Source organism: Miniopterus schreibersii (assembly GCF_964146895.1).
Source record: "Miniopterus schreibersii genome assembly, chromosome: 1".
Lineage (NCBI taxonomy): Eukaryota > Metazoa > Chordata > Mammalia > Chiroptera > Miniopteridae > Miniopterus > Miniopterus schreibersii.
This window is the reverse complement of record NC_138101.1, coordinates 106,318,098-106,341,346: the sequence shown is the minus strand read 5'-3', so window position 1 is coordinate 106,341,346 and position 23,249 is coordinate 106,318,098. Positions and strand designations below refer to the sequence as shown.

Below are 23,249 nucleotides of genomic sequence, written 5' to 3'. Positions count from 1 at the left end.
AAACTTCCCATTTTATTTAGGGATTTGCCGAGTGGCCCACCAGTCCAAATAAGGTAGAGGAGAACCCCGGAAGCACTTCTCTCGGTGCCCGCCTCAAAGTTCAGAGCTGCGGGGCTTCAGAGAGCCCTGGTGTTGTAAGAAAAAAGGCCCGTGTGGCTGCAAGCCGGCTGTCCTATGCCGGAACCTTTGCTTCTGGGCCACGCCCGCAGCGCCCGGCATCTTCTGGGATGAGTACTGGGCGCGTGGCAATGGCGGCGGCGGCGGCACCAGCACCGGTCCTGAAGCACTGGCGCACTACGCTGGAGCGGGTGGAGAAATTCGTGTTGCCACTCTACTCTACCCACGACTGTAACCTCCATGGCAGGTGTGGCCCCTCTCAAGGCGCTGGCCAGCCTCGCCTGCGCGCCCCAGCCTTCCTTTCTGTGGGTAAAACCAAGCTGTGGCCGCCCAGACTGAGGCATAAAGTGCCCTCCCTCCGCGGACTGGGCGCAGGCCGGGAGAGGGGAGTGGGAGCGGGAGGCTGTGCTGTAGGGACAGCCCACTCTGCGGTTAATCAAGAGACCCTGCATTCCACCTTCCGACATGCCCACGGGCAGAAATCTGGCTTTGAGTGAGCACCTACCGACCCCTCCTGCCCAGGCTCTTCGGGGACAGCTGCCCGGTGGCCTCGCTCTCCAGTTTCCTGACGCCTAAGAGGCTTCCCTACCAGGAGGCAGTTCAGAAGGACTTCCGCCCTGCCCAGATCGGAGACAGCTTCGGGCCCACGTGGGTAACGCCCAGAGGCAGGGTGGGGCCAACAGGCCTAAGAGAAGGCGCCTCAGCTGGCTAGCTCATTTCTAAGGGCCACTCCTCCATTGTCCCTTCAGACTTCATGGAAGAGTTCATTTTCCCCTTTATCCCAGCCCTTGGACGCCCCTGAGGAAAGGCATTCAGTGAGGGATCACAGACCCCGGACTCCTCTGCCTCTTTCCCTCACCTTGTTGCACACCTTGCTCCTTGTTCATCAAATCTGAATATCTTGTAATGCCTAGAGAAAGCCTCAAGCCCCTACTGATTGTTAAGCCAAGGAAGTACTATTTCAAAAACAAAGGCTTCCACTCTGAAGCCCATCTAAGTGATTGTTTTGCAGATGGTGGACCTGCTGGTTCCGTGTGGAGCTGACAATCCCAGAAGCATGGGTGGGTCAGGAAGTTCACCTTCGCTGGGAAAGTGATGGAGAGGGCCTGGTTTGGCGTGATGGGGAACCTGTTCAGGTAAGGAGCCTTACCCTAGGGACAGGCATGGTCACATTTCAGCTCTGGTCTCTGGAGGACCCATAGCTGGGTGGCTCTGCCTACACGGTGGTATCAGGATTTCAGGACTGGGAAGATTGCTGCTTGGGTCCCTCATACAGGGTAAGGTAAATAGATGGCTTTTGGGTTGCAACATAATTAGTGCTAAATGCACCCTGCTACTGGCAGCCCACCTCATTCTGGGCTGAATATGGTTACTAATCAAGTACAGTAATAATAAGTACAGCAGATCCATTTATTAATCCTCTGCTAAGTGCCAGGCTAATGGCTTTGCAGACCGCATCTCTATTTTTAGTTCTTAGTAAACTAATTTTTTATTATGTGTAATATATAATATGGGGGGGAACTTTCAAACATCTCCCCATTACCCCATCCCAATCCCCAGATAAAACCACTATTAAGTGTCTTGTTTATGCATCTAACAATATCTTTATAATCCTATGTGGTTGGTCTTTATAACCGTTTACAGATCAAGAAGCTGAGAGGTATAGAGGTTAGTTCACTTGTTCAGCCTGCACAGCTTCCATTCCAATTGTACTTTCAGTCTCAGGGTAGGACTGTTGTCCTACCTGTATGGCAAAGCCCTTTCTCCCTCCATTGGCTCAGCAGATGTCTCCTGAATGCCCTCTCTGGGCTAGGCCCTATGCTAAGCACTGGGGATAGATATAGCAGGGAATGAAATAAACCTGTCCCTGACTTTATAGAATTTCCCTTCAGACATTTACTCAGGGGTACAGATGCCACCAGAAGCCTAACCCAGGCCTCTTAACACCTGCCCAAGACCCTTCCCATAAGACCATGGGCTTTTCTGCTGGTGCCATTTGGTGGTCATGGTGCTGGCTGCCATGGGGGTTGGGGCGCCTGCTACCAGGGGTCCCTGATTTATCAATCTTGGCCTTGTCTGGGAGAGAGAAGCCAAAGCTGGAGACTGAGTGGAGGGTCTTGGATTCCCTCAGCTTATACTTCACTTGAACTGTCCAAAAACCTCAGGCCCTGTCTCTTTTACTCCACTCCCACCAGGGTTTGACCAAAGAGGGGAAGAAGACCAGCTATATCCTGACTGAGAGGCTGGGGGAAGGAGACCCCCGGAGGTGAGTGAGTCCCTGCATGCTGGTTGACCAAGGCTGTGGAGGGGAGGACACCAGCGAGGGAGGACCCATTAGTGGGAACTGAGGCCCAGAATGATCTTGGAAACACGTCCACTTCCAACACAACCATCCTCAGATCTGTTTGTTTTTTAAAAGCAAGATTATTTTTTCTTTTGGCCATAAAAATATTTGCCTTCTTGTGGTAAATACAGAAAAGTACAAAGAAGAAAGTATCTCCCATTATCCCACCACCTAGAGATGACCGTTAGTCACATCTCAGCAGTCATCTCAGAAATTCTTCCAGATGTAGTTTTTACTAGTTAAGGTTATATTTCCTTGATATTTGTACACTGAATTTTTTCATTCTATATTATAATATGGACATTTATGACACCATTAAAAACCCTTTCTTAGACATTACGATTTTATAATATTTATTGAATACTGTGTATCTGATGCTTCCAGACACTGGGATTATGATGGTGAGTGATGTAGTCCTATACAGCAAAGGGACTCATACATACGTATACAATTATAAAACTGATGAGGGCTCTAAGAGAAAATCCTGGGAGCACAATGTGAAAACTCTGTTCCAGACTTAGAAGGGTGGAAGGAGGGTCAGGAAGGGCTTCCCCAAGAAAGTCATATTTGGTCTCTGAAGACTGAATAGAATAGCACTGCAGCCCAATATGCTGCTACAAAGAACAGCCTGTGGCTGATGGTTCTTTGCTCTAGGAGATCCAAACATGTTTTTAATATGCAAAGATGGTTCTGAGACCAAGGCAGTGCTGTGTAAAGACAGTTTTGTGAACAAAAGGCTAAACAGCAGCATCACATGGTTCCAGACTGAGCTGTTTGTTCTCGATAACCATAATAGAGCTCTTCTCATCACCATATGGGTTCAGGGTGGTGCTTCTACTGTGACCCTCTTGTACATGAACTTGACATACTGTGGGATCCCAGAGGTAAATGGGGAGGGGTCATCTGGATGCCTCCCCAAGCCCCCTGAGGCCTCTGCCAGTCCCTCGGCCTCCCCGTGTTTGTAGCCTGACCCTCTATGTAGAAGTTGCCTGCAATGGGCTCCTGGGGGCCGGGAAGGGCACCATGATCGCAGCCCCAGACCCAGAGAAGATGTTCCAGGTGAGCCGGGCTGAGCTGGCCTTGTTCCACCGGGATGTTCACAAGCTCCTGGTGGATCTAGAACTGCTGCTGGGCATAGCCAAGGTACTCGACATCCCCACCCTACCTGGTCACTCTGGAACTCTAGGCAGGTTGTTTCTTGGGTCAGATAGTTGGGACTCTGGAAATGCAGAATAGGGAAAGTGTTTCTGCCTGCCCAAGAGTTGATAGGATTTCTCTATGTAAAGGGGAGAAGGGAAACAATGCTGAGCCTGGGGAACAACAGGGGCAAAGAGTTAGAGGTAGGGAAGAGCTCTACTGAGAACCCTTGGGAGATTAGCCAGGGCCTAGGGCTGGGGACTTCATTTGCTTCAGACAGGGATTAAGAGAGAGAATCCTGCTGCAGGGCCTTGGGGAAGACAACCAGCGCAGCTTCCAGGCCCTGTACACAGCCAACCAGATCGTGAATGTTTATGACCCGGCTCAGCCCGAAACCTTCCTGATGGCCCAGGATCTGGCCTCCAGGTTCTTTGGCCAACGTGGAGGTGAAAGTCAACATACCATCCATGCCATGGGGCATTGCCACATTGATACAGGTAGGGAGGCAGCTGGCTGGTTTGGCTGGCGGGTAGGCAGGAGTGACCTTGAAGCCCTGGCATTGTCCTGGAAGCACTGTAATCCTCAGCAAGTTCTTGCCCCTCTTGGGCCTCAGTATTCTCCATTTATAAAGGGACTAGACTGTGGGCTTTGGTAGGTGTAGCTTCATTTATTCTTTCAATAAAATCTAATGCCCCATGCTAGATACTGGAGGGTAGGATTATAGAGACTGATCACAAAATTGATAGATACAGCTGGGACCATGATGGAGGGAAATATTGAGGGCTGGAGAGCCCAGAAGAGACACTTAACCTAGCTGGGTTGAGGGAATTCAAGAGAGGCTTTGGGGAGGAGGTGACTGTGAGCTTAATGAGAATGAGTAAGAACTTGATAGGGTGTCCAAGTTGTAAGAGAGGAGTAATATGGAAGTAAATAGAGATGGGTGCTCAAGCACAGGGGAGGTTTTTCTGGGTAGGGTCAAGGGTTCAGTTCTAAACCTGAAAAATTTGCAGTATCTGTGAGGCTTATAGGAAATCCACATTTTTTAACAAGCTCCCCAAGGTGTTGATTCTGATGCAGCTAAAGTTTCTAGACCACAGAACAAGGGCTTTCTCTGCTATGCCTCACCCAGAGGGTGAGGGCTCTGGGCTGGTAAGCAAGGAGAGGCAGTAGTGCTTCATTTAGGACAGTTGACCAGGCAAGGGTCCATCTTGGGGAGCTGTGCCCTACATCATTGTGTGGTAGGGAAAGTGTTAACTCTTGCTGCTGCTTATAGGATCCTCTTTGAGGTTGTCTAAACCTGAAGAGTGAGGCTATTCCAGGGCCAGGGGCCTCAATTTCCTGACCTGTAAAACTGACCTGATTTCCCTGGTGGCCTCCCTGTCCCACCCCCTCCTACTGCCACCTAGCATGACTGATTGGAAGTGGTAGCTCAGGAGGGATACCATAGGGCTTTGCAGGGAAAGGGGCCTGGGATGGGAAGAGAGCTAGGAAGACCCTAGAGACCCAGGGTGGGCCTGGGCAGGGTGCTGGGGGACAGGGTACTGGAGATCTGTGTGGAGCTGGGGACCTTACTGCTCTCCCTCCACCCTCTTTCCCACCCTCCCCATCTAGCCTGGCTTTGGCCCTTTAAAGAAACTGTGCGGAAATGTGCCCGGAGCTGGGTTACAGCCGTGCAGCTCATGGAGCGGAACCCTGAGTTCATCTTTGCCTGCTCCCAGGTCAGAGGGACAGCCATGTAGGGACACTAGAAGCCCAGTAGGTCCAAGAGTGATGTTCTGAGGGCCTCCCCAACTTGAGGGTCAGGGCTCTTCCCCACCCTCAGCTGCCCACTGCTCCCCAGATACTTGGCCCTGGGTGTAGTCCTTGTCACTCCCAGCGTAACTCCTGCCCCATCTGCCTCACAGGCGCAGCAGCTCGAGTGGGTAAAAAACCACTACCCTGGCTTGTATGCCCGGCTTCAGGAGTTCGCCTGCCGTGGGCAGTTTGTGCCCGTGGGGGGCACCTGGGTGGAGATGGTAAGTGTAGTCTGCACACTCTCAGCCTAGGGCCATACAGTCATGAGCTTCCCTCCTGGGCTTTCTGCAGGCTCTTCACAACCCCTCTGTTGCAGCGCTTATTAGTCCTTGGAATTCCAAGGCCTGGGACTCCAATGAGGAGGAGGGTCTCAAGTACTGTGAAAGGCTGTCTGTATGACCCAGCCCAGAAGCTCCCCTTTAGCAGATAGATGGTCGGGTCTGAAGCTAGGAGATAGACACTTCCTGGTTGCTAGTCATAACCTCTGGGTCAGAGCCATGGCTTCTCCTAAGAGGTGGGGTCGGCCTGAGTTCCTGCCTCTTCCTTATCTGGTGCTGACCCTGGCTGACTCCCTCTTCTCTCACTGCCAGGATGGGAACCTTCCCAGTGGAGAGGCCATGGTGAGGCAGTTCCTGCAGGGCCAGAACTTCTTCCTGCAGGAGTTTGGGAAGATGTGCTCGGAGGTAGGCTGGGAGCTGCTATTCCTTCAGGAGGATGGTGCTAGAGCTTGACCCGGAGAGATGAGGGGCTGAGGCTAGGGCTGCTCTGCCAAAAACCCTGGTTCACGTGCCTCAGAGGCTCTTTTCCCACAGTTTTGGCTGCCAGACACATTTGGCTACTCGGCACAGCTTCCCCAGATCATGCACAGCTGTGGTATCAGGCGCTTTCTGACCCAAAAACTGAGCTGGAACTTGGTGAACTCCTTTCCGGTGAGCAGACCCCAGTCCAGTGGGTCACTTTAGAGTAGGCCTGGGTCCCACCTGGTCCATTCATCTCTCCGAAGGCTTATTCAGGAGTCTGGACAGATCACCCAATCCCCATCCAGATAGAGGGCATGCCTCCTCCACAGTCACACAAGGGGCAGGGCAGGTCTGGAAGGCCCAGCTCTGCCTCAGCCCTGACACTAGCCTCTTGTGTCTGCCTGCCCATAGCACCATACCTTTTTCTGGGAAGGGCTGGATGGCTCCCGTGTGCTGGCCCACTTCCCACCTGGTGACTCATATGGGATGGAGGGCAGTGTGGAAGAGGTGAGAGGGTACCTGGTGGCCAAGGTGGGGGCAGGGAGGTAGGCTGGAGAGGGCTGGGTGTCCTGTCCTACACTGAACCATGCTGACCTACCCTGCCTGTCAGGTGCTAAAGACTGTGGCCAAAAACCGGGACAAAGGGCGGACGAACCACAGTGCTTTCCTCTTCGGCTTTGGGGATGGAGGTGGTGGCCCCACCCAGACCATGGTGGACCGCTTGAAGCGGATATACAATACAGATGGGCTGCCCAGGTCAGGCCTGGCCCACCGGCACCCTCACTGAGCTGATCACTTAGCCCTTAACTTTGATCCCTTCTTTCTGCTCAAACATTTGGCCCAACCCACCACTGGGCTTGTCCTGCTCCAATCCTGGTCCATGGGCTCCCCTCAGCTTCTACCTTGGTCGTGACGTGGGAAAAAAGCTGAGAGGGGGAAGGGGCTTAAACTCACCAGAGAGAGAACTCTCCTGGGGTTTCCAGAGCTGGCTTTGTGTAGACAGGATTCTGGGGGTTGCTTCTTTCTTTGGGGGCTGGATCTCTTGTCCGCTCTGGTGTGGATGAAGGGTGAGGCATGTGACCCCCCCAAGGCTGGGAGACCCAGGCTTGCAGTCTCCCTCAGGGTGCAGCTGTCTTCTCCGGAGAGATTGTTCTCAGCGCTGGAGAGTGACTCTGGGCAGCTGTGCACATGGGTCGGGGAGCTCTTCCTGGAGCTGCATAATGGCACCTACACTACACACTCCCAGGTCAGGAACTAGTCACTCTGCTGAGCAGGGAGAGTGAGTCCTTGATCTGTAGAGGGTGAGTGAAGGAAACAGGACAGACCCCACCCATATCTGGGGGAGGAGGCTTGTTCTTTTAAGGAGGAGCTGAGAGAAGAGCAAGAGGTGGGTGGGTCAGGAGCCTGGAGGAGGCTTGTGCTGAGGGAGGGAGGGAGGTATTTGGGACATGTTGCCCACAAGAGACTTCATCCAGGAGGCTCTGGGGGGCCATCAGGGGTTCTGAGCCAGGGAGGGCTTTGGAAGGTGTTCTGGGATACTCGAGCAGACTTTAGACTCACCCTCCTCGCTGGTTTGGGCTCAGATCAAGAAGGGGAACCGGGAGTGTGAGCGCATCCTGCACGACGTGGAGCTGCTCAGCAGCCTGGCCCTGGTCCGCAGTACCCAGTTTCTATACCCAGCAGCCCAGCTGCAGGACCTCTGGAGGTCAGCCTGGCTCTGCCCCATCACCCACTTGACTTCACCCAAGACACCTCTGTGACTGCCCTTCCTAGCCTTCATTCTTCCCACCCTCCTGGCTTTCCCCATCCCTGCCCATGGCCCCTGCAGGCTCCTGCTCCTGAACCAGTTCCATGATGTGGTGACTGGAAGCTGCATTCAGCTGGTGGCAGAGGAAGCCATGTGCCACTACGAAGGTTAGGCTGAGAACATCCGGGCTGCTCTCCCAATACCCCAGGCTGAGCCCAGAGTGTCACCTCTGGGACACAGTGGGTCATCCTAGATTCATTGCCCACTCATGACCATCCAGTTTCTCCTCAGACATTCGTACCCGTGGCAACACACTGCTCAGTGCTGCGACTGCAGCCCTGTGTGCTGGGGAGCCAGGTCCTGAGGGCCTCCTCATTGTCAATACCCTGCCTTGGAAGCGCACTGAAGTGTTGGCCATGCCCAGGCCTGGCGGGACCCACAGCCTAGGTATGAGCTGGGAGAAGGGTTGCTAGTGCAGCAGGAGGCCAGACCAAGAGTCAGGGACACTCCCCTAAGGATCTCTGCCCTGGGGTTTCCCAGGCTGGAGAGTAGCAGTACTAGTATCCCCCCATCCTGGAACGAGGCTCCTGGAAGTTCAGGGAGGCTGCACTGATGCCCAGGCCTTATCCCCAGCCTTGGTGACAGTGCCTAGCATGGGTTATACTCCTGCTCCTGCCCCCACCTCACTGCAGCCCCTGCTGCCCCAGCAGCCTGTGTTTGTTGTGCAAGAGGTGAGTGCTGGCATGTCCAGATGGGCAGGGCTGGGAAGGGGCTTAACAACATGGGGGTTCTGAGCTCCCCAGACTGGAGCAAGTGGTGAGGCAGGGCTGGGGTGGGATGCTGTTGGTTGTGGGAAGCCCCTGCCAGCTCAGTTTCAAGGCCCCCTTCTGCCAAGACTGATGGTTCTGTGACTCTGGACAACGGTATCATCCGGGTGAGGCTGGACCCGACTGGCCGCCTGACATCCCTGGTGCTGGTGGCGTCTGGCAGGTGCCAGCCCCTCACTGCCTTCTCCCAGGGTCTGGCAGGTGGATCCCAGACCTTTCCCTCTGTCCCCTGGCCAGAGCACTCCCCGCAGCAGCCCACCAGTGGCTCTGGGTTGGGACCCACTCATGGAGCAGGGCAGGCTGGGCTGGGGAGGTCCTTTTCCCCTGGGCCTACTCACCCTGCCCCCACCCCACTTTGAGCATCTGGAGAGACCAAGGTCATGTTGTAAAGCACCAATCCCTATCTCCTTCCAGGGAGGCTATTGCTGAGGGCACTGTGGGGAACCAGTTTGTGCTGTTTGATGATGTCCCCCTGTACTGGGATGCCTGGGACGTCATGGATTACCACCTGGAGACACGGTATGGGTGGGCAGGATGTCAGGTGGGGGTGGGCATACAGGCCTATTGGGCCCCTCCATCAGCTGGCCCTGGGTCACTCAGAGCCTCCCACCTCTTCTCCCCAGGAAACCAGTGCTGGGCCAGGCAGGGACCCTGGCAGTGGGCACTGAGGGTGGCTTGCGGGGCAGTGCCTGGTTCCTACTGCAGATCAGCCCCAACAGTCGTCTCAGCCAGGAGGTTGTACTGGATGTCGGCTGCCCCTATGTCCGCTTCCACACCGAGGTAGCAGGGGGTAGGGTGGTGGCTGTCTTTCCTAGGTGTGGCTAGCAAGGAGGGGCCCACCCCAGGCCTCTGTGTGTCTCTCCCTCCCCTCACCTTTTACTCCCACCCCAGGTGCACTGGCACGAAGCCCACAAGTTCCTGAAGGTGGAGTTCCCTGCCCGTGTACGGAACCCCCAGGCCACCTATGAGGTTCAGTTCGGGCACCTGCAGCGGCCCACCCACTACAACACCTCTTGGGACTGGGCTAGATTTGAGGTCTGATGTGGGTGAGGTGGGGGGTTTGGATTTTCTCTGGGGAGAGGCTATTTGTTTAGAATTGGGGCGAGGACAAGCAATATTTGCTGGTTCCTAATGTGTGCCAGGCATTGTGCTAAATGCTTTATGTTTAGTTTGATACTCATGCCCATTTGGTGGGCTAAGTACTATTCTCCCCATTTCACAGATGAGGAACTGAGGAATAGACAGTTTGGGTGGTGTCCAGGGCCTCCTATTATGAGAGCTGGAATTCAATCCTGGGGTCCCAGAGCTTGCCTCTTTAGTGATGGGAGTAAAAGGAGAAGGCAGGGCCACCAGGTGGGTCTGGGATGTGCTCTCCAGGTGTGGGCCCACCGCTGGATGGACCTGTCGGAGCATGGCTTTGGGTTGGCCCTGCTCAATGACTGCAAGTACGGTGCATCGGTTCGGGGCAGCGTCCTCAGCCTCTCGCTGTGAGTGGTGTGCTGCCAGGCCTAGGGCTGGCATGGAGGCGGGGGTCTTCCTGGGCCAGAATTCCAGCCCGGCTAATTCCCTCCTCTGCAGCTTGCGGGCACCTAAAGCCCCCGACACAACTGCTGACTTGGGGCGCCACGAGTTCACGTATGCATTGATGCCGCACAAGGGTGAGTGCTACCTTGCCCCTTCTCTGCTCTTCTCCAAACCTTGGTTTTTCCAACAGTCAGTGGGGAAAATAGCAGCCCCACGCCCATACCCCCTTTTGTACCACTGGCACTGTTCTGGCCTGTGCCCAGGCTCCTTCCAGGATGCTGGAGTTATCCAAGCAGCCTACAGCCTCAATTTCCCACTGTTGGCGCTGCCTGTCCCAGGCCGGGTGCCCACAGCTGCCTGGAGTGCCTTCAGTGTGTCCTCCCCGGCGGTGGTGCTGGAGACCGTCAAGCAGGCAAGGGGTGTGGGATGGGGTGTGGTGGGGCTGGGTGGGTCTCAGCTGGGTCCACCTTTGGCCCTGCCCACTGCCCACTTCCCTCAGCAGGCTGAGACCAGTCCCCAGGGCCGCACACTAGTGCTCAGGCTGTACGAGGCCCATGGCAGCCACGTGGACTGCTGGCTGTACACATCACTGCCAGTTCAGGAGGCTGTCCTGTGAGTGGGATAGGGGGTGGGGGCAGGGTGAGAGCCCTACTCTCGTGCGGGGTCCTCATGGCCCCTCCTTTCTTGCAGCTGCGACCTCCTGGAGCGACGAGACCCTGCTGGCCACCTGCTCCTTAGGGACACCCGTCTGAAACTCACCTTTTCTCCCTTCCAAGTGCAGTCTCTCTTGCTTGAGCTGCAACCTCCACTGAATTGAGTCCCTGAGGGTGGGGACTATTTGTGGAAGGCTTTGGGGGCTGCCTCCCTGCCCAAAGCAACAATAAATCCTTGGCTCAGGAGCCCTACTGGTAACTCCTGCTCTCTTCTCTTAGGGCCCATCTTCATGGTTTTGAGGGGAGAAGGCTATTTCCCAGGCATTTGGGGGCAGGGGCAAAATTAAGGTGATCTGTATGTGCAGCCAGGGTCTGGGTTGCAGCCCCCATGAGAGAGAGGGAATATATATCCATGACCACAAGATAAGAGCATGAGATAAGAAACTCCTCCCCTGTGTCAGCAGGCAGAGGACCTGGGTCTGGGTGGGTTCCAGCTAGTCCCCACTAGGAGGAGAGTACTGACTAGTCTGGGCCAGGCTGGGGAGCAACCACAGGCCCTGAGGAATCCTGGACTAGAGGAGCTATGGGGCCTGGGGTCTCTATACTACCTCTGAGGGGCTATCTGCAAAAACAGACTACCCTCTGAGAGCCAGGGCCTTGAGGACTCGGATGGGGCTGTTTGCCTTGCTGAGAAGGTAGCTTCTTATACTCAGGACCAGGCAACAGGCCTACTAACTTGGCCATTCCATACCTTCTGTAGCCAGCCCAAGACGTTTATATCAATTTATATTTTTAAAAATACAACATTTTTCACATGTGCTTAAAAAATGGGGATGGTAGGGTGCAATTAAAAATATCATGGTTATGTAGGGAACAGCCACAGGGTCACAGGCATCTAGCCCCCTTCACCTACTGCCTGCTTCTAGGAAGCCACATGCCCCAGGTCCAGTGCAAGGCAGCGGGAAGAGGTAGATGCAAGCAAGGAGATCCTCCTGCTAGGAGGCTGAGGTCTCCTCAGGCACCAAAGGTGGGATGTCAGTCTTGATCTTTTGGGGACTGCAGCAGCCTGGGGAGGACAGGTGAGGTGGCAACTCAGACCCCAGGTTGAGGAATGCCCCGACAGCCTTCCTTCCCGCCTTTGTTCACATGTAACGTCTGCCCATACTGCCATCCTTTCCTTCCGGAAAGCCCCTTTTGGTGGTGCCCCTTCCATCCCCAGAGGAACAAGCTAAGGAATGCCCACCTGAGTTTGCCCATGTCCCCCTCCTCTTCCCTTTCTCAGTGACTGGGGGGACTTTTGGGTCTTGTTGGAGGCTGGTTCCCTCATGCTGTTGGGCTGTTGTTTGCTCAGGAAGGCCTCTCCATGCCCTTCTTGTCCTGGAAGGGGCCTTGCTTGGGGGTGGACGGTCCTGGATAAAGGAGACACAGGTTCCTGAAGTGCTCAGAGAGCAGTTCAGAGGTTGGTTAAGATCCACCATCACCCCCAAAAAGCCGGGCTTGGGAGGTGCAGCCAGGGCAGAGGAGAGTGAGTGCAGGGAGGATTTAGGAGCAGGGAGTGATACCTCAATTCTGTCCTCTGGACCCCGCTGTGCTCCCTTGGATTTCTTATGGGACTTGCCCCCTGGAAGACACTGATGCTGGGGTTGCAAGGTCCTGTGGCCTTGGGCCCTTTCTCCAGACTCTCACTCTCCCACTCGGGTGACTCCCAGGGTTGGAGTGGGGACCGAGGAGTTGCAGGCAACTCATCCTTTCTGTTTTCTTAGCTTATTATATTAGGAGTACCTTACCTTTGGGTGCCAGAGGTCCAGGATCCCCCTAAAATGGAACAGGGAAAATTCAGGAATCAGCCTGGTTGGGGCAGGGCTCATTTTCCCTTGAAGAGACAGGACTCACACCTGTCTTTCCAGACTAGTGTAATCCTCCCCTGGGAAGCCTCTTAACTGCCCACTCCCTGCCAGGTCAGAGCCAACATCAAGGCCACCCTGCCTTGGGGTGCTGTACTAGCTGGGACCCTGAGATTTAGAGGGGGGGGAGGGTCATTGCATAGGGAAGGCTTAGACCCTCAGGGACAGTGTGACATTTGGGGGCCTAGATAGAGACTCCATCTCCTGCCCAGCTGTGACCCCAGGTCTCTACCCCCTATCCCCCTTTGGGATCTCTGCCTGTATGAGCATTAGGGCCCAAACCTGGAACCAGATGGTGCGGCCGTGCCGGTCCCGCAGGGAACTCATGCCCACCATGCCATAGCACTGCAGCCAGGCTCGAAAGGCTGTAAAGTCCTCCTCCCCACTGTCCGGCCCATAGCCCTTGCCCCCTGTGGACAGAGGACCCACGCAGAGGTTAGAGGGCAGACCCAGGCTGGGAGGAGGGGGAGCCTGATGGACTGAGAAAGGGGCCAAGGCTCATTTCCAGTGTGGGACCTCAGGTGTCTTCCCCACTCTGGGCCATGGCTTGCTCATCCTGGAGTGGGGTTAATAATCCTTGCCCTGCCTGCCTCATGGGCAGCTTGGAGGACAGACACCTGACAAGTGAGGAGGCCTAGTCCATTTAGCAACAATGAGGTCTACAAACTTCCATTCCCCAGGTAAGGAACCAGGTCCAGAAAGGGGCAGCAACTGTACTGGGGTTATAAAATATGCCAGCGCACAGGTAGTTGACCATCTGTGCCTCCCGGGCCTCACCCAGCTGGACTACTTCCTTGGGCACTGAGTGGCACAGCTCCAGCAGGTCTGGGTTCTGCAGCTTGGCCTTGATCTTCTGGCTCAGAGTCAACTTGGGGCTCTGGAGAAGTGGCAGGGACAGAGCCTGGCTGTCAGCATGAGGCAGGGCCTCTAAGAAGGCAACTGACCCTATCAGGAGCAGACCGCCTCTGAGATTGCCAGGACTCAGAGGTGGTTCATCCCCTCCCCGGTGCACACACAAACATTGTAGAAAAGGAAAAATTAAAGACCTGCTTGGGTTACACTGGAGACACCTGACCCAGCCCATACCCTGTCAGCCCTTGCTGGTAGGTATGTGTGCCTCCTTCCCCTGCACCCTTACCGGCCTTTGCTGCTTCAGCGCCTCCAGAACAGTGCGGGCCTTTTCGAAGGGGGGTATCCTCAGCCTGCAGTGGGGTAGATAGAGTGAGGCATGCTAAGTAGTGGGGAATGTGGGCACCCAGCCTACCCCAGCCCTTGTGCCCATGGTCTGCCTGCTGACCTGTATAGAATCTCTGCCCGCAGATAGTTGCCAATGCCATTGAAGAACCTCTGGTCCAAGAGGGCCTCACAGATGGGCCGGTCAAAGACCTTGTCTGCTAGGTTTCGTAACACATTCTCCCTGGAGGGACACAGCCTGGGCACATGAGACCCATTCTGCCCTCTCATCCCCCCACCTCGCCATGGGATGGGGAGAGGAGCTGGGAGAACCTGTTCCTAGGTGCCAGGGGAAGGAAATTGGGAGTTCCGTTTCCCTTTTTCCAAGACTCAGTGCTATTTTGGCAGTAGGAACCTCAGTTTTCCTATCTGTTAAATGAGAACAACAATTTATGATTTTCATTACAAAAGCTGAAAAATTCCAACCAAAAGCAATGAGTTCAAGGAGACACACACGAGTCTGTATCTGTTGTGTGTATGCCACCAGAGTAACACAGACTCCAGACATTTTTGAGAGCAAGGTGATCACAGGACCTCGGGTGTGTCTGCAGTCTGGAGCTCCCTGTCTAGGACTTTTGGGTGTTTAGATATGAAGAGTTGACACTGACTTCTTCTCAAGACCTGAAGATTTTTAAGGAGGCTGTTACTAGCTCTCTGCAGCAGGTGTGTGGGGGCATGTCCTAGTGAGGGCCCCAGCAGCCCCTGCCCCACCTCTAAGGGTCATGGATCTCTCCTTGCCACTGTGAAGAGGAAATGCATCTTGTTTCTTTGTGGAAAAGGACCACAGCAAAACTAACTCAGTGATGGGCCTAGAAGCATATGAAATAGGGGACCAGAAGACAGAGTTTGGGGATAAATGGAAGAGTGGAAGGTTAGCCTGGGTGGCCAGCTCCCTGAGGGCAGCAAATCCCTATAGGCTCCCCAGCTATAGGACCAAGAAAACAAGTGAGATGCTCATTCTGTGTGAGAAACTTCAGTCACCTGGCAAAGACTTAACCTGTGACATGACTCCTCAGGAGAGGTGAGGTAGAGGAATCCAGGACCATAGATGTTTCCCTGGGGATACAGTTGAGGTCATGCCTGGGAAGGCCAGGAGTCAACTGCCTTCTGTGGTGCCAGACATGCCCTGACCCACCCCAGTGGGCAGGTAAGTCTCCTAAGGGCCAAGTGATGGTGCACCATCCCCAGGGAAGGGAGGATCCACCAAATGTACTCCAGGCCTTTGCGTCTCTGATGCTGGTCAGTTTGAATGTTTTTCCTCTAGAGCAGGGGTAGGGAACCTTTTTCCTGCCAAGGGTCATTTGGATATTTATAACATCATTCTTGGTCCATACAAAATTATCAACTTAAAAATTAGCTATGAAAAAACCTAGATTGATTGAATTTTGAATTCCACCTGTGGTTGCCTTGGCAGGGTTCGACCAAATGATTTTGTGGGCTGTGTACGCCTGCAGGCTCGACGTTCCTTACCCCTGCTCTAGAGCTTTGCATGGCTGGCTCTCAAGCAGGTCTCAGCTCAAATGTCACCTCCTAGAGTGTGGCCTTTCCTAATGTGCCTCCCCTCCCCGATTCCCTGGCCAAAAGTCATTCTCTCCCTCCGATTTTTCAGTAATGTGTCTATATGAATTCATCTAGTTTGTTTCCTTCTCCCTCTGCCCTGGCTGAACTTCAGCTCTTGATCACTTCTGTACCCTCAACACCTAGATCAGGGCCTGGCACACAGCAGACTCGTACACATTTCCTCTTTAAAGAAAGGGAAATGGCTGACACTGTGCCATCTTATGTGACCTGCATCACATCCCAAGTAGGGCTGTTACCCCTCCCACAGGCAGAAGACAGTCACTGAGACGACCATGGGACACACCAGTGGGCAGGCAGAATGTGGGAGACCACAAAACCTGATTCAGAAACCATGTCAGTCCCCTCCCCACCACCTTGAAACACTTCCTTCCTGCTCAGCCTCCCTTTTAAGTTGTTAAAACCCTCCACCTTTCTTAGCCTCCTGAGGGCACCAAGAAGCAGTGTGGGGTGCTGATCCAGCCTCAGCTCTCACAGTAACTGCCTATGTCCTCAGGGATTGCCTACCTATTCACCTCTTGCCCCCACCTCCGCCCATATCAGTTTCGGGTTTTCATATCCATGAGCTCAGGGAGCTGTCCCCAGGGAAGTACACTGTCTTGTTCTACAGAGGAAGGGATGGAGGCTCAGGAGGGACTGCGACTTGCCCCTCTCTGGCCAACAAGGGACTAACAGTCGGGCTGGCCCTACCTACCTGAATTGTTCATACTCCAGCAAGACGCATGGCCCACGGCCTGGCTGCCACTCACCCCCGAGGACCCAGTGGCCAAAGCGGCGGATGTCCACGAAGCAGAGGGCAAGTCGAGGACCAGGAGGAGCTGTGTAAAAGCGCAGATGGGCATGGGGTGGTAGCGAATTGCTGGGTGCCAGCTGGAAAGACCCAGACATGCCAAAGTGGAAGATGAGGGCCAGTGGCTCCTGTGGGGGCTGGGCCCCAGGCAGGGGGCTCAGTGTCAAGCGAAGCTCCTTGCCACGGGCTGTGGCTGAGATGTAGTAGGCACTGCTCTCAAAGGGCACCTCAGGGTTGCGGCTGATGGGTGACTTCTCCACACACCCACCAAACACCAGCCCCCTGCATGACTCGTTCACAAAGTGGCTGGCCAGATGCAGCTCAGGGCCCTCAGGCATTTTCTTCCAGGAGTGGGCAGTCCCTGTTGGGCAAGAATGACTGCATGTTAGATCAGGTGTGCACCTTGTGAAGTAGGCTTTATCACCCCCATTTTACAGAGGAGGACCCTGAGGATCAGAGGGAACCATGGATGACTGGGTTTGGCAGAAAATTCTGCTGGCCTGGCCACAGTCCTTGGCACCCACTTGAAAATGCTAGGAAAGTCCAGGGCACCAGGGAGCTCAGGCTGGGAAAGTGTGACTGCCTTGCTTATTAACACCTTCCATGATGGGCTTCCATGAACCCTTGCTGCTTTTAGAATAAAGTCCAGATCCTTTCTGGTCCCATGCTGTCATGTCATTTCTTCCCACTTGCTCCAAGCTCACTGCTTTTCCCATCCCCATGCCTTTGCCCCTGTTGTCCCCAGTCTGAGAACACTTGAGCCGCCCTTACTGACCACCTTCCAAAGTAGCCTCTCCACCAAAACCCCCGCCACCAGGCGCACGTTTTCTTTTCTTCATGGCACTCCCAAATCTGAAATTTATTGTCTTGTCTGCCTCTACCTCCACTTCTCCAATGGAAGCTCAGCTTGTTCACCACCCCACCGCTCACAACCGACCTCATCTGTTGCCACAATCGCTGAGGGAATGAGCCTGACCCCACCTGGGAGTTGGGAGCTGGGAAAACTTAACTTTTGGAGGCTCAGCTGGCAGGGAGGACGAGTCAGGACCGGAGCAAGGACCGGAGGAGGGCATGCAGATTTCCCTAGGTACTTCTGTGCTAGGAAGGTCTCTCCGAGCTCCAGGCTAGGGTGCAAGACAACAGGACACGCCCAGATCGGCGCTAAAGTCCGAGGGGAACCGACTCTACTTCCTCTCCCTACCCCAGGCCACCTGGCGGAGGAGGGGAGTTTGCTGCTTCCTCTCCCCCAAGACGCCGCGGGATCGAAGGCGCAGGTATGGTCTGGCAGAGGGGGCGTTTAGACTCCTTTCCCCGCCCACACTTTCGCACCGTCGGGACCAGGCACCCGAGAGAGTTCACTCTGAGAGAAAAGGTGAAGGTCCAGATTCCTAATTCTGCTGAGGGCGGGCACTCTATGGCCCGCTCCCCCAATCCTCACCACTCACCCCCTCTGCCTGTCCTCGGTACACCCTGGCTCCCTTCCCCCGCAAGGCCGCCAAATCCCATCCTCCCTTCAGTCTGCGGTACACCCCCCTCCCCCCCATGTCTTTCCCAGCCCCGGGGTACCTGCGCCCCGCGCCCCCGTCTGCTAACCTGCAGCCACTAAGGGGTTAAAGTCGTGGGCGGAGCCGCGCTGAAGGGCAAGTCGGAAACTGCTGCTCCAGCGCTCGCTGGGAAATGTAGTTCCTCGGGCAGGGCGCCCAGGCCTTTGAGGTGGGGTCCCTGAGCAGGAAGGTCCGCGGTGTGGGAAAGGCTTTGGGGCAGTCACCTGGGTGGGAGGGTGGCGCCTGCTGGATCCGGGGTCAGGTCCGAGGTCCCGCGTCGCAGCTGTCTCTGTGGCTGGGGAAGTCACCAGGCTAGTGACAGGGTCAGTACTCCCAGCCTGAGACAGCATTCATATCCCAAAGCAGAGGCTCCAGCCAGAAGTGCGCATGTGCGCGATAAACGCGGGCCCTGGGGACCCTGTGGTGGCCCTGAGTATCAACGGACAGTCATACATAACTTATAAACAGAAACGTCATTACCACCTGTGAATGAGAAATGCAGCCAAGCAACAAAAAACAAGCGAGAAGCAGAACCCACATCAGATGGTTCTGTGGGGGGAAGGTCTCTCTGCAATGACATTTAGGCTGAGACCTCAGAAGTAGAGGGCAAAGAGTGGGGACAAGATACGTGCCATCACGAATTGGAGCCATCAGAACCACCAACATGGCTGTGGGCAAGAGCAGCAAGATGCTGCATGCAGCACATTGACTACAGGATGAGGTGCACCTTGTGAGATGCTCCTATCTTTACTGGCACCTTCAAGGTTTTTGACAAGCATATGAATTTGATCAAGCCCAAGTCAAGCAGAAAGAGAAGAGAAGCTAGTCCTGTCTGGAGCAGCTTCGAGGGGAGAGCCTGGTCTCAGTGACAGTAAAGGGACCTCCTCCTAAAGATACTGGCATTGCCCTAGTGCCACTTGCTGGAGCTGCTGGGGGCCCAGGGATTGGTAGGGCTGCTGGCAGAGGAATCCTAGCTGGTGTTCCCATGCCCCAGGCCCCTGCAGGACTTGCTGGGCAGTCCATGGGATTGGTGGGCGATCCCAACTCTGCAAATAAAGAGGCACTGTTGCAGCTGCTGCCACTGCCAGTATTGCAGGGGTCCAAACCCAGTACACACCTGGCCCTGGGGGCCCTCCCCCACCTACAGCCGAGGGACACCCCTCCAGGCATGATGGTCCCACCTCCTAGTATGAGGCCTCTCACAGGTCCCCTAACGGGTATTCCCCGTGGAGGAGGAAGTTCAGTGGGCATGTCTCCTCCAGGAATGCAGCGCCCTCCCCCAGAGATGTGAGGACTTCTTTGACCCTTGGCCATAAAGTTATGGAAGTAGCTCCACAGAGGCATTGGCCCAGTGTCCCAGGGCCACGTTATCACAGACCTGTTTGTTTGTTATACCATTGGAGTCTCACCAGATTGTTTGGTTTCCCTTACAGGGCCCTCTCCCCAGGGAACGTGCCCATTGTGGCCATCCTCAGCTCCCTTTTCTCAAAAGACTATACATAGTCTTTTATTTCCTTGTGGCCTGTGAAACACATTTATAATAAAATCTTAAGATACTATTTGAAAAAAGACAACATGCCAGGTAGAAAGAAGGGACAGCCAGTGCAAAGGCCTGGAGGAAGGAAAGCAATTGGCTCATTGAAAGAAGGCCTGTGTGGCTGGCGTGTAACTGGGAGAGTGCTGGGAGATGAGGACAGACACAAGCAAGTTCAGGTCAGGTCAGGCCTCAGGAGGCCTCTGCAAGGAGTTCACATTTCATCCTAAGTGTGTCTGACCTATAGTCAATGATTTGCTCCCTTCATACTACCGCCTCATTCCCTCTTCATCTATAAATTCATTTATTTTGGCATAAGTATTTTTAAAGTAAATTAGACAAATTATGACATTTCATCTCTAATACAGCATGCATTTCTATAAAGCAATTTCCTACAAAGCCACAATAACTATCCAGTGATTTTCAACTTTTTTCATCTCATGGCACACATAAACCAGCTTCTGAGTCACACCAAAAAAATGTATTTTTGCCGCTCTGACAAAAAAAATAGGTATAATTTTGATTCATTCACACTGGACAGCTATTGTGTTGGCTGTTGTCATTTTTAAACTTGACAATCTAAGGGAAAAGTGGCCAGTGCCCTGACTAAATAGTCAAGTATTGAATGTTTTAAAAATGCTTGTGGCACACCAGCATGCGGCAGCACACTGGCTAAAAATCTCTGCATTTATCACACCCAATAAAATTATTAGCTTTTTTAAAACCTCATCCAAGGATATTTTTTCCACTGCTTCTCAGAGAGAGTTGGGGGGGAGAGAAAGAGAAACATCAATGTGAGAGACACATAGATTGGTTGCCTCCCACACATGCCCCAAATGGGGCCAGGAATGGAGCCTGCAACTGAGGTACCTGCCCTTGGCCTGAATGGAACCCAGGACCCTTCAGTCTGTGGGTTGATGCTCTAACCACTGAGCAAAACCGGCTGGGCAACAATATCTTCTTAATATCATGTAACACCTAGTCCACACTCAAATTTCCCTAATTGTCCCCCAAATGTCTTTTACGGCTATTTGTTCAAGGCAGAGTCCAATCAAGGATTTATTTTTTTTTTTCTCAGTATCTGCATAGACAGTCAAAACTTGCCAGTGCTGACTATAGTTCAAGTCATCATGGCCGGGTATTGGGAAAATTTTTCAATTAGCAATAATTGTGCCTCAGATAAACCTCATTGGCTGCAATACTGCCACTGGGCAAAACTGGGTATATATGTCTCTTTACAATCATTCTTAATCTAGATGGAATCACCCTTCCCACCCACACCCCCACCTCACCCCCTTTTCTTGGTTTCCATGATACTGATCTTTCTGAAGAGATTAGGCCAGTTGTCCTTTGAGATACCTCATCACATTCTGGGTTTGTCTGAATGTCTCCTTAGACATTAATTTGTTCCTCTACTAAGTTTTTCCTGCACATTAGGAATCAGATATAAAGGCTTGGCTACATGTTTTCAAGGTCACCTCCTAGTCACTGTTCTGTACTGCAAACTACATCACATTAACAGTTGAAGGCGCCCAGTATCTTGTTGTCCCACTTTAATGAGTCTGAAACTGATCATGGATAAAACTGTGACAGCCAGACCTCTGTGTTTTAAAGTTGTTTTACACCTTCTGACCACTAAGTAATCTATGGAGGTGATTTCTTTGTCTTGTTGGTCACTTCTTATTTAAATCAATGTATAATTTACATACAGTAAAATTCACCTTTTAGAGTACAAGTTTTGATAAATACATACACTCATGAAACCATCACCACAATCAATAGATAATACATTTCCATCACCCCCCAAAATTTGCCCATGCACCTTTGTAATCAACACTTTCACCCTACCCCCTGGCAAACACTGATCTGCTATCCCTGTAGTTTTTGCCTTCTCCATAATATCATGTAAATGAAATCCTTACTATGTAGCCTTTTGAGTCTGGTTTCTCTCTTTTTGTGTGTTTTCTTTCTTTTTAAAAAATACTCATTAAGAAATTTATCAGTTAAATAATTATAACTTACTGGAATAGTATCATTATGGGTAGGCAGTTTATCTGTGGAAACACTTATTTTTTTTAATCCTCACCTGAGGATATTTTTTCCATTGCTTTTCAGTGAGAGTGAAAGGGAGAGAGGCAGGGAGGGAGGTAAACAGAAACATTGATGAGACGAATCGATTGGTTGCCTCTTGCATGCACCCCAACCGAGGCCAGGTATCCAGCCTGCAACCGAGGTATGTGCCCTTGACCGTAATCGAACCCAAGACCCTTCAGTCCATACTCTAACCACTGAGCCAAACCAGCTAGGGCTACGGAAACACTTATAAAACAAACCATTATGAAATGCTGTTTCTACTTTATACCTCTTTTTAAATTTTTTAATTACAGTTTACTTTTAATATTATTTTGTATTGGTTTCAGGTGTACAACTTAGTGGTTTGTTCTTTATTTAAAAAATTATTTTTCAACTATAATTGACATACATTGAGTCTGGTTTCTTTCTCTTAGCATAATGCATTTGAGATCCATCCAGAGTTTTATGCTTATCAGGTCATTCCTTATTATTGCTGAGTAATATTCCACTATGTGGACATACCAATGTGTTTATCTACTTATTGGCTGAGGGGCACTGGGTTGTTTGAGGTGATTGTTTGGCACCACACAAATACCCAGTTTCATATCACACCCACCTTTTACCATAGGACTTTAGCATCTTTGATAATCCTGCTTCAATCAAGCATTTAATTGGGAATCACAAAATGGTTATTTTCTAATTCTGTTCTTCCTTCTACATTGGTTGGAATTTTTCTGTAAAGAAGAGCTTTACCTCATCGACTAGGGCTATTTGATAATCCTGAAATACTAAAAAGACAGGATAAATTTTGAACTTCTCCCCTTTAAATGATCAATTTTTAGACTAAGAATTTGGTTCAATAATATCCAATGGTGACAAGTTATGATTGATTTGGGTTTTTTGGGGGGAGGGGGGCTTTTTATGGACTCATAGATTTTTTTACATTCAACATCTTTAAATCCACTGCAGCCTGTATCCCCTCTCCCCCTTTATTCAAAGAGTACTTTATTAGGCATTGGGGCTATTCAAACATGGAAGACAATTCCCATCCTTAGGAAACTCAGGCTGGTAAAAGAGGCAAATGAGTCAATACAAAATTACAATGCATTGTTACATTAGCAAAGAGAGAAGTATCCGTGGGATTCTGTGATAATATAAAGAGGGAATACTACCTGGGAAATGAAGCTAGTATTATACACTTGATGAGACCTAGAACTTCCATGACTTGTCTGCCATCTTATTTGGTTTATTGTTTTTCATTTTTGTTTTCTTTTTCTTGCCCTCTTGTGGGCTACCTGAACATTTTTTAGAATTCCAGTTGATTTATCTAAATTGTTTGTTAGTGTATTACACTGTATAGCCTTTAAATGGTTGCTCCACAGTATAGCAGGGTCCTCAAATAATGTTTTGTTCAATGTTTTGTTATAACATTGATGAGATGCCATAGGAACTTAACTCTTGTTTATTAGCCTATGGTAAAATTGGTTTTGTTATACATCATCGTTTCACTTAAAGTCACAGAGCCTACTGACAATGTTGAAGACTTACTGTTTTACATTATACAGATATATTTGTCACAGTTCCCTGGTATTGACATTTCGTCAGTTTGAGTGAAGGGTAGAAACCTTACCTCTCTTTACTGTCTCCTGTTTATAATAACCTTAAATATTTCCTCTACATACATTGAGAATCACATCCAACACTTTTATA

General features: G+C 52.1%; 2 protein-coding genes and 1 pseudogene across 18 annotated transcripts; 2 read left to right on the top strand and 1 right to left on the bottom strand.

The window, feature by feature from the left end:
* Positions 1–218: 218 nt before the first annotated feature.
* On the top strand, positions 219–11,129 carry MAN2C1 (mannosidase alpha class 2C member 1). 11 transcript variants are annotated; one of them, XM_081117182.1, is made up of 26 exons: positions 220–364; positions 640–765; positions 1,130–1,253; positions 2,313–2,383; positions 3,427–3,604; positions 3,906–4,095; positions 5,210–5,316; positions 5,503–5,613; positions 5,983–6,075; positions 6,205–6,321; positions 6,544–6,639; positions 6,743–6,888; positions 7,255–7,378; positions 7,716–7,837; positions 7,961–8,046; positions 8,171–8,326; positions 8,513–8,610; positions 8,775–8,869; positions 9,121–9,225; positions 9,330–9,486; positions 9,598–9,675; positions 10,084–10,193; positions 10,285–10,364; positions 10,494–10,642; positions 10,733–10,842; positions 10,921–11,129. In XM_081117182.1, the coding sequence occupies exons 1-26, from the start codon at positions 228–230 to the stop codon at positions 11,045–11,047; spliced, it is 3,093 nt and encodes a 1,030-aa protein (XP_080973308.1). In that variant the 5' UTR covers positions 220–227; the 3' UTR covers positions 11,048–11,129. The 11 variants fall into 11 exon arrangements, with proteins under 11 accessions (XP_080973312.1, XP_080973304.1, XP_080973308.1 ...); XM_081117181.1 differs by having other exon boundaries at positions 10,730–10,842; XM_081117180.1 differs by having other exon boundaries at positions 9,598–9,741.
* A 508-nt stretch (positions 11,130–11,637) lies between these two features.
* Positions 11,638–17,999, bottom strand: NEIL1 (nei like DNA glycosylase 1). Of its 6 annotated transcripts, XM_081160886.1 has the most exons (11): positions 17,955–17,999; positions 17,399–17,512; positions 16,293–16,749; positions 14,085–14,204; positions 13,926–13,989; positions 13,565–13,664; positions 13,070–13,197; positions 12,671–12,698; positions 12,446–12,504; positions 12,127–12,292; positions 11,640–11,949 (listed from the first exon to the last, which is right to left on the bottom strand). In XM_081160886.1, the coding sequence occupies exons 3-11, from the start codon at positions 16,724–16,726 to the stop codon at positions 11,879–11,881; spliced, it is 1,170 nt and encodes a 389-aa protein (XP_081017012.1). In that variant the 5' UTR covers positions 16,727–16,749; positions 17,399–17,512; positions 17,955–17,999; the 3' UTR covers positions 11,640–11,878. The 6 variants fall into 6 exon arrangements, with proteins under 6 accessions (XP_081017011.1, XP_081017012.1, XP_081017015.1 ...); XM_081160885.1 differs by lacking the exon at positions 17,955–17,999 and having other exon boundaries at positions 11,638–11,949; positions 17,399–17,735; XM_081160889.1 differs by lacking the exons at positions 13,070–13,197; positions 13,565–13,664 and having other exon boundaries at positions 17,955–17,992.
* A 597-nt stretch (positions 18,000–18,596) lies between these two features.
* Positions 18,597–19,223, top strand: LOC308568771 (small nuclear ribonucleoprotein-associated protein B' pseudogene; annotated as a pseudogene). The gene has a single exon. The product of its transcript is annotated as a small nuclear ribonucleoprotein-associated protein B' pseudogene (transcript).
* The last annotated feature ends 4,026 nt before the right edge of the window (positions 19,224–23,249 follow it).

Coding starts and splice junctions, on each gene's coding strand:
- MAN2C1 (XM_081117177.1), top strand. CDS start 228: ATGAGTACTGGGCGCGTGGCAATGGCGGCGGCGGCGGCACCAGCACCG. Junction 6,640..6,742: donor TGGAGGGCAGTGTGGAAGAG/GTGAGAGGGTAC, acceptor CCTGCCTGTCAG/GTGCTAAAGACTGTGGCCAA. Junction 10,194..10,284: donor AGCGTCCTCAGCCTCTCGCT/GTGAGTGGTGTG, acceptor CCTCCTCTGCAG/CTTGCGGGCACCTAAAGCCC.
- NEIL1 (XM_081160884.1), bottom strand. CDS start 16,726: ATGCCTGAGGGCCCTGAGCTGCATCTGGCCAGCCACTTTGTGAACGAG. Junction 12,699..13,069: donor GCCGCACCATCTGGTTCCAG/GTTTGGGCCCTA, acceptor GTTCCATTTTAG/GGGGATCCTGGACCTCTGGC. Junction 11,950..12,126: donor GGGGACATGGGCAAACTCAG/GTGGGCATTCCT, acceptor TGTCCTCCCCAG/GCTGCTGCAGTCCCCAAAAG.